Consider the following 12,286-nt stretch of genomic DNA (forward strand, 5'->3'; position numbering starts at 1 on the left):
AATATACTATGGACTTCGTAAAAACTTACTTGTCGGCTGAATAGCAATGGTCAACAAACACTAGACGCACAAATGCACAAGCACTAATACAGGCGACGTAAGCTGAAACATAGACTTAAAACTATTTCGAAAACGTTATATAATAAAGGTATAGGATGTAACTGCCACTCACGCACACTGATCGATCTTATAAGGGTTATTAAGTAAAAGTGAACAGACGAATTGCATCGTCGAAACAGAGTAAACGAGAGAAAAGGGAAAACGACAAGTAACGGGTTAAAGAGTTAAGAAATGATCCTCAATGAGCGTCCTCCTCTCCTTATATAGGCATTTCCGGGTTAAAGGCGCAGCCTTTAACGACGACGGGTCTCGGCGCGACAATGCGACCAACGACAGCTTGGCGGCGGTTTGAACTGGAGTTTCTCCTCCACACGAATTGTCCTCGCTGTAGAAATCGTTGTCCTTGACCGATTTCGTCCGTTCTTTCTGTAAATTATCAGAGAGAATTTACAGGCAAATAAATTAGTATTTATTTATGTAAAATGTGAAGTGAAAAGGGTGGGAATCCTTACAACTTAAAACTATTTCGAAAACGTTTTATGACTGCTCTCGAAAAACGGAAAAATTGCAGACAACTTTCATTTTTGTTTTTTATTTATGTTAAAAAAAACTGACGATTGACGTATGCATTGACAGGTACAAAAAGCCCATAAAATGATGGTACTATGGTAACAATAGACATAATGGCCCAAATGATCTTCAATATGATTTGCTCTGTGTACGAATAGAATCCAGGTTTGATAATACATGAAAAAATAGACTTATTCGTAATGTTTTTTTTGATAGTCTATAATTTTTGAATTTGAAAAACTAAAAGATTTTTCTGAGTTTTTTAAAGAAATTGTTTCAATTTTGCACAAAAAATCAAATGACCTAAACAATTAGATACAGTCACTTCATTAGAGCGTTTTTCAGCTGATCGGATTAGGCTTTTTCAGTTTTTATTTTCGAATGTAAATAATGGAATTACAAAAATAAATCGGCGGAATCAGAAAACGGAATACTCCAAACAAAAAGTGGGCGTGGCTAAATCACCCATTTGAATTTGTCGTGAAAATTCGAAAAAGGCTCCATTTAAAAGCTTTTGAAACATTGCATTTTTTAAAGGTGGTGTATTCGAATTTTTACTGCTTCATTACACTCAAAATTGTCTGAAAACACCGACTTTCGTAATGAAACTTCTTGAACACCTAAAAAAGTTATGGCGGCTCAAAAAATAGCCGGAAATTATTAAAATTGGAAATTTGACCGACTTATCATTGTCACAACGGCTATAAACTAACTTTTTGAAATCACCGGCTAATTATGGGGATATAAGTTAATTATCTTGCGTTTTCAATTCGATTCCTATGGATCACCAGAAGTTACCAAATTTTACCAGATCTGGTATGCTATTCACCTTAAGTGTACCTAAATCGAGTTGAAAACGCAAGATAATTAGAATATACACCCATAATAAGACTGTGATTTCAAAAAAGTTAGCCTCCAGCCGCTGCGACATTGACAAGATAAAGTTGTGGAGAAGCCAGACTAATAATTTCATACTGTCAAAATTCGCGGAAAAAACCGAGAAGATTAATCATTAATTGGCCATTGTACAAGTGAGATAACATTTTAAACAAATCCGATACAAATTTTTAAACAAAGGGTTTTGCCCGATTAATCAATTTTCTTGTTCGAGTGTTCAAATAAATATTCGAAAAACCTAATTGTGTGAGAAATAAAACAATTTCGCTTGGAATTTAATGGACACTAATAGGTACACATTCCCCACGGCGTGTAAATTGGTACCTCTGGCCTAGAAAAAAGCTTGAAAAACAAATGTACGCCGTGTTTTCTTATTAAAACTGATAAATAAATATTTTTTGTTAATGCTAAAATAATTTCCAGATGAAAAAATTGTGAATTCAGCCGGCAAGTAGCGGTGAAAGTGGTCAATGTAATATGATGGATTACGGGAATACAAAACCCAAACTTTTCCCCAAACATGATACATATGATGTTTAGATGCTAAAAGTACCTGATTTTCATAACGAGACCGCTGAAAAAGTTTTGAGATTTTCAAAATTCAACTTTTTTGTTAAAAAAGTCGAGATTTTGGCACAAAATGTTGAATTTTGAAAATCTAAAAACTTTTTTAGCTGTCTCGTTATGAAAATCAGGTACTTTCAGCATCTTAAAAGCATATATATCATGTTTCAGAAAAAGTTTGGGTTTTGTATAGCCCTAATCCATCATATTACATTGCCCACTTTCACTGCTACTTGCCGACTGAATTCACAATTTTTTCACTTGGAAATTGTTTTAGCATCTGCAAAAAATATTTATTTATTTGTTTTGATAAGAAAAACGGAAAAAATCGGTGAAAAATGAAAGAAAACACGCAGAAAACAAAGCAAGATAAATGGCCGCTGAAATTTGTCGGGGACTCGGCCATGGCCTAGAAACCTTTTTGCCTCGTCCCTCGTTCGAAAAAAGTTGCAGGGACTTCCCGGTTTCGTTTTATATGAAAATATTGTTGAATTTAAGCAAAAAATGCATTAGTTTCAAAAAAAAGAATAAAAGAAACACTAAAATTATATGAAATTCAAATACAAAAAAATATGAACCACGCATTGAACGAAACAAAGCAGTTTGAAGCTGCATTAAGAAACGGCGCTTTTAAGTGTAAACTTGTGACGGTGGGTATACATTTTATGTACTTAAATTGTTCAAAAACCTTCATTTAGTCAATTGGTGAAGTTTCATAAACTTTGTGAATCTAGTTTTTGAAAAAATTTCAAATTTGTGGCAATTTTACCGATTTTTCGTGAATTTCCGAGCTAAAATTGAAAAATTCAATGTGAACTTGTGACGGTGGGTATGGATTTTATGCACATAATTTGTTTGAAATAATCTACCAAGTAAACTGATGAAGTTTCAAAAACTTTGTGGATCTAGTTTTTGAAAAAAGTTCAAAATTGCGCCAATTTTGTCGAATTTTAGTGGTTTTCGGAGCAAAAATAGAAAAATTCAATATGAACTTGTGACGGTGGGTATGAATTTTTTGCTCACAATTTGATTATAATAGTCTACTGAGTAAACTGGTGAAATTTTAGAAAATTTGTGGATCTAGTTTCTGCAAAAAATTCAAAAATGTGAAAGTTTTGACGCATTTTCCTAATAATTTCCTAATAAATCGAATTTCCATCTTTATTTAGAAAAATAATCATTTTTATAAGTGATTTATTCATTTTAAAAACAATTTTGTGTCTATTTTTGTAGTTTTGATCCATTATAATGTCTCATTCATCGATTTTCAATGACATTAAAAATTTAAATTCAAATTTCGCGCGCTTTGCCGCGGCCATGGCCTAGGATTCTCACTTTTCACTTTTCGCTAGGCCAGATGTACCAATTTACACGCCGTGTTCCCCATTTCTTCTATTAATGAGCATAACTGTATTTTTAATGCCTATACAATAATACCTAAGTTTTGACTGTTAACAAATCCAAAAAAACTTACTGCTTCCTCCGATGCTAACAATAATCGTAAAAAAAACAGTATTGTGACAACCAGTAATATCAATATTTCCCCATTCTGGAGTTTCTGTACAAAATGATTTTGTTGTTAATCATGAACTTTGCTTTTAACCTGGTAACATAATAACAACAAAAAGGATGTAATGCAGTAAGAAAGCAGACACAAGCTCAGTGGTATAATAGAGCAACATCAGCCACACGACAAGGAAACTGAAAACTGCCATTTATATTTGAAAAGAAAAATACATTAACCAAGTGATTTTTTCCTTTTTCTCCCAATGTAAGCGGGGACAAAAATGCATTTTTGTATAACTGTTTTCCCAATGTTCCCCTATGTCATTTGAAATTGCCATTCGAGAGATTGCTAATTGTAAGTGCAAGACAGTTTTATTCAAAACAGGAAAAAATGCACTTGGATGACCCCATTAGAAGAGCGGAACATTGAAGGCGTTTTATATAACTCGAAATAAAATTCATGTTTTGTCAATAAGAAATGTGAATTTTGTAAAATTGGAGTTGCTTTCTCATTTTAAAGGTGGACTACACCCTGTGGGGAAATTGCGTTAAAACACACATTTGGGGCCACAATGACCGAATATCATGATTAAAAAATTCAAGAAATATTTCTAAATTTTATATGGTTTTTTGAAAATTGAAAAAATCTCAGTTTTCCCCTAATACCTATTTGAATTGATGTGCTTCTAACAATATCATAAATCAGAAAATTGAAACTATTCCCCATAGAAGCCAAAAATGTCAAAAAACAGATGTCCTAGCGAAACGAATTCCCGCGAATTCGGGAGTTCATGAGGTGTCGCCAAATAATTATGAACGCTTGAGGAGACCGCGCAATATTTGATATCATTTTCTAGCCATTTACTAACCGAAAACATTGTGGGCGACGATTTCTATCCCATTTTGAATGTTTAACCCCGAGCAACATCCTATCAATCTGACTTGGATCACAATAGTCATTTAAACGGAGCCTTCTTAATTTGGGCATTGCTCCTAGCATCCAGTTATGAATAAACTGATTGATTCGCAGAGGTGTGAAGTTATGATTCCATAGTCTGATGACTTCACAGTCCATGTTCAATAAATCTTCTAATGTGATTTGACCAGCATCGACAATATCCAAGCGAGCAATCTTGTAAAACTGCAATATTAGTTTTTTTCCAGATTCACTCAAAATATATGACGATTAACATTTACCCTATTGATCATTAGTCCCCCTGACTCTCAAAAAGTTGGCTCAAAAATTTCAAAAAAATCGAAAAACTAATATATTTTAAAGAATTTTCAGTAGAAAATTCGGTGTTTTCAGACAATTTCAAGTCTAATTAACTCAAAAAACCCCTCAAAAGCAACTGATTATGAGCTAATACTCTGGCCTAGTTTTCAACTTTTAATTGTGGCATCTCTTTCTTCCAACTCACAGATTTCATATTGAAATCCTCCGGCAAAGAGCATTCAATCAGCAGGCCGTAGCTGACATCGATCTTGTTTAACACAAAATTAATTTCATCTGTCGAGATATCCAAAAACCCTCCAACAATCTCCATGTAATGGCACTTTCGGAAAATCGGATGGCAAATTAAAGCTTGGTAATCGCCAAAAAGACAATCTTTGTCAATTACCAAATTTACTAGTCTTACAACTTTACCGAGAAGTTCATAAATAGCGAAACCCACTAAGCCCATAAAATCCAGACGTTGATACTGTACGTGTGCAGAATTAAACGGTCCATGCATTTCTGTACTATGCGATAAGCCGCAATGACGTCACTCCGTTTCTCTAGAATCACAATTCTTTGATGAAATACGGGAAATTTCCAGCCTACAGGATTATCAGTGTGATTATCAATAATCAACTTGTAAACGTTTCTTTTAGCGTTTTTCATCTTTTCATACATTTTCTTCGATGTTTTTGATAATTTCAATCTGCAAGAAAAATTGAATTGAGAAACTGTTTGAAACTTTTAAACACTCAAGATTTTTTTTTCAAAATGAAGCCCCATTTTGTGAGCTTAAGGTGCACTAATCCATTCAACTATTACCGTAACAAAAAATCTTTGAGAATGCGTACTGCGCAACATATTTGACGCGCAAAATATTTCGTAGCGAAGACTACAGTAATTCTTTTAATGACTACTGTAGTGTCGATTTACGGGCTCGATTTTGAGATGGATTTATTTTTGAATAGTGACAGCGAAATTCAATTTTCTATCGTATTTTTCGTTATCGATTAACAAGACTTCCGTAAATCGACACAAGAGCGATACAGTAGTCATTAAAAGAATTACTGTAATTTTCGCTACGAGATATTTTGCGCGTCAAATATGTGGCGCGGTACGCATTCTCAGAATGTTATGTTCCCGTAATATAGACTTTTTATTTTTAACTGTTATTTTGAAACCCACACCTGAAAATTTCCACTACTCATTCTTTTTACACTAATTTTCAGCTAAAATCTCGGTATTTGCACACTTTTCCGTGCCGACTAGTCCGAAAATAAATTTTTTCGAATTATTATCCTTTATTGCATATTTTGGTAGTTTATCTCAATTAATTTCCTTGATTAAAGGTGGAGTACCGAAATCTGGAAAATATTTTCAGATGACTCCAAATTTTCCCCTGATTCCGAATATCTAAGTGAAAAAATTAAAAAAAATTCCCCTGATTTTATAATTGAGCTTGAAATCGCGATTTTCATTTGCCTCATTTAATTTTCTCCATTTATTTTTACTTTTTTCAGTTTTCAGCTATTTTCATTCATTTTTGTTGTATATATTCTTTCGTGCCGATTGAACATTTTATTTGCACAAAAATGGATGAAAAAGCTGAAAAACTGAAAAAAACACGTGGTGAGAGACTGTATCATTACAGTTTGATCTACAAAAAATGCGGGAATATTTTTCCAGAAAAATTGTGACGTCAGCACACTCTTAACCATGCGAAATCAGATGAAATGTATGCGTCTCAACTCCCGCATTTTTTGTAGATCAAAGCGAAATGGGACTTTCTGACTACACGTGAAAAAAGTAAAAATAAATGAAGAAAATTAAATGAGGCAAATGCGCTCTAAGGATAATTTTTTTTTTCGCAAATGAAAATCGCGATTTCAAGCTCAAATATAAAATCAGGGGAATTTTTTTTTAAATTTTTTCACATCGATATTCGGAATCAGGGGCAAATTTAGAGTCATCTGAAAATATTTCCCAAATTTTGGTACTCCACCTTTAAGGTTTTTTTGAAAGCCGTTAGGTAACCAAAACTCATCGAAATTGGGTAGGTAAAATAGTTTGCAAAAATCAAGATTATAGCTAAAATTAGTGTTTTTTTTTAAATTTTGGGTCTGAAGGTTCAAAATTTTGATATCAAAATCGTCCTTAACAGCAACGACTACAACAAACTCACGTTGATTGAATATCCATTTGGTTGACGACGATTTTTAATGCAGTCCGCGGTAAGTTGAGTATCTTAAATGGTGTGCCCTAAAAAAACACATTTATTTAAACAAGTTAAACAAGGTGGTTTCTCACTTTTAAAGTTATCCGGAGTTTAGTCATAAACAATTTCAGGACTTTCATTGTAGTTATAAAATGAATAATAATAATTATTATTGATGTATTGTTCTAGTAATTGCAAGAAAAACAATACGGAAGAAATATTTACTACAATTATGGTTAATATGAACGAACAGATTACTAAATCGATATGTTTTCGCGCAAGGGAAAAGGAGAGGGTGGTCTCTCAGTGCTATTTGCGCCAATTTATTAGGTGTACATTGCACAATGATGTCCCATCTTTTTTGGGGTATCTTCTTTTTATTGTTTTTCTTTGATTTTTCATTGTTGTTCAATTGTTCCTTGTTGTTATCCACGCTTTTTTGTCGATTTGCTGTTACGTTTGCCTAATAAAAATACCTTTTCTTAAGTTTTAATAGCATCAAATTGATAAGCACTGAACCCAATTATTATCCTATTACTGAAGTCGTCATTAGCCTTATCAGTTCAGTTCACACAAAAAATGGAAAAAAAAACTGAAAAATGAGACACCTGGCGGAGACACATCACTCGTTAGGCAATGATGTGAACTATGAATGGTGACTTTGGGTGATATGCCTTCCCGTTCCATGGAGAAAGTGTCAGTGAACGACAGGCTCTCACAAATTAAGGAACATGGAGGCGGAATTGAACCCGTGGTGTTGCGGGCGGCAGGCGAACGTGTTACCGGTGCGACCACCGTGCGCATCATGGCAGTACGGCGAGGGAGGTTTCGATATTTTTGCGGAGACAAATTCAAATCGAGAAGGATGGCAGCTCTACTGGAATTTGGTTATGTGCCTTTAATTGTGCAGTAATCCAAAAAGTTAGTTCAAAGCGAAACTTAATTGTTTTTAATTGGTGAAATATCTTCAAAAATCTGAATGGTTTTTCAGGCGAGAAAATTTGTGATTTTTACGCCAAAAATACTCTCGAAACGACAGTTTTTGCTCAAATCAAAGTGGTGTGCGCCTTTAAAGAGTACTGTAATTTCAAACTTTTGTTGCTGCGTGATTATTATCGACTTTTCATAGTTTATTAAATTAATTTGCCAAAAAAAAACTGGAATAAAACACAAATAATGAAGAAAATTATAAAAATCGATGAAAATCATGCTGCAACGACAGTTTGAAATTACAGTAATCTTTAAAGGCACACAATTTTTTGCAGGTAACAAAAAATCTGTCGTGTCAAGACCGGGAGCCGTATTTTTCACGTCTGTGTAGTATATCAATTTATTCAATTTAACAAATCCTATAGCTCAAAGCATTTTTCGTGGCGAGACCCAAAACCACACATTTGCGGTAATGCGCCTTTAAATTGGAACAGTACCCGTAATAAGACGTCAAATAAATCAATTTTCATGCTGGAAAATCGAAAAAAAAGCTAGAAAAAGGATTGTGTATTTCATTTTGGACAACGTGAGAACATTTTTTTTTCTGTCCATTCGAATGTTTCTTTTTGCGTCGGAAATGGAATTAGCCGGCCGGGTTTTGGAATGCCCGCAGGCTGACTTTTGAGCCTTCTTCTTTATTTTTACTTTTTTTGTTATTTCTTACTTTTGTTTTAATAAATGTAGTTTTTTTGCGAATAATTGTGAAACAAATTCGGCAAAAATCGACTTTCGTGGCCGCGAAAAGGGAAAACTCGGCCACTAAAATTTCGAAAAGTAGGTTAAGAATTACCCAGCTTTCGTATTTAACTGAATTGAAAAAAACCTAATAATTTCAGAAAATTTTTAAGAAAAAAAATTGAAAAAAGTCGAGAATTTTTTTTTACTATTTAAAAATATCGAATCTTAAAAATTTATTTTCTTCATAATTAATATATGCATTCCTTGAAAAAAAACCGCCAAAAACTGTGAAAAAAAATGGAAGAGTTTTTGCCGAAATAGGCCATTTTGGCTCGGCCGTATCTAGGGTAGATTTACGGCGCGTTGCGTGTCGCGTCGCGGCTCGATTTTAGTTGTAAAACTAAATGTATTTGTCCGTGTGGAGTACACGACTTTCCCACGCGTTGTCCGGCAGGCAATTGTCAATGGAGCGCGAAAAATTCAATGAGGAAGGCCAGAAACCCGTGAAATATTTCTTTTTTTAAAATCATCAAAAAAAACCGCGCCGCACTTTGCAAAAAGTGGGTGTTCCGCACCACAGCTTTGACTTTTTTTCAAAAAAAAAAAAAAAATGAAAAAAAAATGAAAAAGAACACATTAAAAGATGAAATCATCAATTTCCGGTTGATTATGCATCTATAGAGTATACACTTTTTTCCTGTCCCTACACCCATCTTCCTGAACACAGAAAAAAAATGGCACGAAGAGCAAGGAACTTTGTTGAATTATTTAGTGTTGAAAAACGTGTTTTTCTTTGTTTTTTGCGTTTGTGTGTGTAATTGTGAAAAAAAAAAAATCGATGGCCGAATTTTGTCATTTCCACGGCCACAGCGCAAAAATGGTCCTGAAACACTCTTTTTTTTCAGAATTTTTTTTGCAAATAAATAAAAATTAGGAAAATTTAAATGATCGATGTTTCAAAAAAAAGTTTTTTTGTAAATAGTTTTGAAATTTTTATTTTTACTTTTTGAAAATAAGAAGTTCTGAAAATCATTTGAAAATTCGAGAAAAACTGGAAAGTTTGGAAAAATTAGAACATTGATTTTAAATAATTCGGAAAATTTTTTTTTCAAGTCAAAAATAAATTAGAACTTTTTTTTTCCAATTTTCCAAAAAATCCAATCTGCCGAAAAATTTTATTTTTATTTTATTATTTTTCAAACGAAAAAGGAACGATGTTAGAGCACATGGAAAAATAATATTTCCAAAAAAAAAAATCGAAAAAAAAATCGAAAAATTTTTTTCTCAAAAATTCCGAAAAATCCCCCAATATTTCCTCCCAACTCCATTTTCACTAACTCCATCCATTTTTAACCTTAAAAAATGTCTCCCCATAATACCCGTTCTCTTCTCATCACTCATTCAAAGCTGAATCCGGGTGTCCTTTTTCCATGTTTCTCTTTCCTCCGTTTTCCTTTTTTTTCTACTTCGTTTTTTTCTACTTTTCCTTATCTCTTTTCTTTTTTCTTCGTTTTTTTTCTGTTCGCAGTGTGTGTGCCAATTTTTGTGTCCTTTTACCCGCCCGGCAGCCGTCCATCAAATAACTCGCCATTTCCTTCAGAGAGAGGTAGCACGATAATACATTAACAATTCTTGTTGGGCGACGACGCATTTTTCCTCTCTTTTTGGCTTCAAATTCCTATTTTCAGTGTTCACACTGGAAAATTTAAATTCCGGCAATTTTTCCATATTTGCCGATTTGCAGTTTGCCGGAAAAAATCGTGCTGCCCACCCATGACATTTCTTTTAAATCATTCATTAATCGCAAATTTTATTGGCTATAGGAAATGCTTATAGCCTCTTTTTTGGGCTACTGTAGAAAAGGTTAGTTTTGCCTCGATGCACATGTTTCACGCGCTACTTTTATTAACTTGTGAATGACTTGGGCATGGGTTACTGTAGACAATGTCGGTACGTAATAGTTGGTCAAAGTGCTTTGAAAATTTTCCTCGATGCATGTTTCACGCGCAAATTTCAAACTGAACAACCGAAAATAAAAGCGGAAAAAATTTTCCCCCAAATATCAGACCATTTCTTGGTTTTTTATCAGCATTTCTAAAATCTGAAAATCTTGGACATGAATCGAAGGGGTTCAGGGGTGTGCGGCAAATTTGCCGAATTTGCCGAGCACTGCAAATTTCAAAAAAGTAGGTTTGCCGAATTTGCCGAGCTCGGCAAATTTCGAAATTTGCCGCACACACCATAATTTTGTCAATACAATTTTGACCAAAACTATTAATTTAGTCCCCAAAATTTAGTAAAATGACACAAAATTGAGATACTTTGATACTTAAGAAGACACACTACACGGAACTTATTCAGAAACTAATTTTTTGTTCAGAATTCAGTAGTTTATGTGCTCCAAAAAAACATCAAATAAAGTCAAATTTTTCGGAGTTTGTTAAGCACGGCAAATTTGCCGAATTTGCCGAATTTCCCGAGCTCGGCAAATTTTGAGATTTGCCGCACACCCCTGAAGAGGTTTACAGTACCCCTCTAAAATCAAAACTAAGCTCCAACCTTCGGAGCACCCACAAAGTGTTTCAAGATATTTTTTATCGCGATTTTACAGCTCAAGTAACAGTTGTGTAAATGTTTTTTTTTTCAAGAGAGAAGGTTCTAAAGAAAACTGAGACACCTTTGTGTGCCGTGTGTGTCGCAATATTGAAAAGTGTAATAACAACACTTTTGAACATTTTTCACATTTTGCTCTTCTAAGTTTTGATCTACAATAAATAGGAATAAACGAATAAGATTTTGCTACCTTACTAGGGGCAACGCATGGTGCATCGAAACATTCAATTTTGCGCGTAAGCTATGGGGCATCAGTAGAAATTTTGGCTACCGTAGCTCATCGAAAAAATTTGCGCGTAAGATTCGGTGTATTCATTGGAATCCTAGGTACACCATATTTGACGCATAATTACATACCGTTACGGAAAAGTTGAGACCCAACTTGACGAAAAATCACATACCATCCTTTTTCTACAGTAACCCATGTTAAAGCTTCTCCCAAGTTAATAAAATTTGCGCGTAAAACATGGTGCATCGAGGAAAAGTTTAGACCTAACTTGACGAACAATCACGTACCATCCTTTTTCTACAGTAACCCACGCCACTCTCTCAAATTAATAAAATTTGCGCGGGAAACATGGTGCATCAAGGAAAAATTTTGTACCACCTTGACGAACAATTACTTACCAACCTTTTCTACAGTAACCCCTGCCGAGGCTTCTCCAATTTAATAAAATTTGCGCGTGAAACATGGTGCATCGAGGAAAAGTTTAGACCTAACTTGACGAACAATCACATACCATCCTTTTTCTACAGTAACCCATGTTGAAGCTTCTCCCAAGTTAATAAAATTTGCGCGTAAAGCATGGTGCATCGAGGAAAAGTTTTGACACACCTTGACGAAAAATCACGTACCATCCTTTTTCTACAGTAACCCACGCCGCTCTCTCAAATTAAAAAAAATTTCCGCGTAAAACATGGTGCATCAAGAAAAAGTTTTGACACACCTTGACGAACAATTACGTACCAACTTT

The 12,286-nt window shown here is 34.2% G+C and overlaps 2 non-coding genes and 1 pseudogene across 4 annotated transcripts; 1 reads left to right on the plus strand and 2 right to left on the minus strand.

Annotated features, from left to right (window-relative positions):
* Positions 1 to 351: 351 nt before the first annotated feature.
* Positions 352 to 7,171, minus strand: Y23H5B.7 (annotated as a pseudogene). 2 transcript variants are annotated; one of them is made up of 8 exons: positions 7,124 to 7,171; positions 6,999 to 7,075; positions 5,423 to 5,522; positions 5,019 to 5,376; positions 4,467 to 4,738; positions 3,695 to 3,792; positions 3,566 to 3,649; positions 352 to 486 (listed from the first exon to the last, which is right to left on the minus strand). In that variant, coding segments are annotated over exons 1-8 (1,172 nt in total). The 2 variants fall into 2 exon arrangements; another variant differs by lacking the exons at positions 3,566 to 3,649; positions 3,695 to 3,792.
* A 456-nt stretch (positions 7,172 to 7,627) lies between these two features.
* Positions 7,628 to 7,716, plus strand: Y23H5B.13. The gene has a single exon (NR_049978.1). It is a non-coding gene; the product is annotated as an Unclassified non-coding RNA Y23H5B.13 (non-coding RNA).
* On the minus strand, positions 7,629 to 7,772 carry Y23H5B.10. The gene has a single exon (NR_003390.1). It is a non-coding gene; the product is annotated as a small nucleolar RNA Y23H5B.10 (small nucleolar RNA).
* Positions 7,773 to 12,286: the final 4,514 nt, after the last annotated feature.

The sequence above is a fragment of the Caenorhabditis elegans genome, chromosome I, assembly GCF_000002985.6.
Source record: "Caenorhabditis elegans chromosome I".
Classification (NCBI taxonomy): domain Eukaryota; kingdom Metazoa; phylum Nematoda; class Chromadorea; order Rhabditida; family Rhabditidae; genus Caenorhabditis; species Caenorhabditis elegans.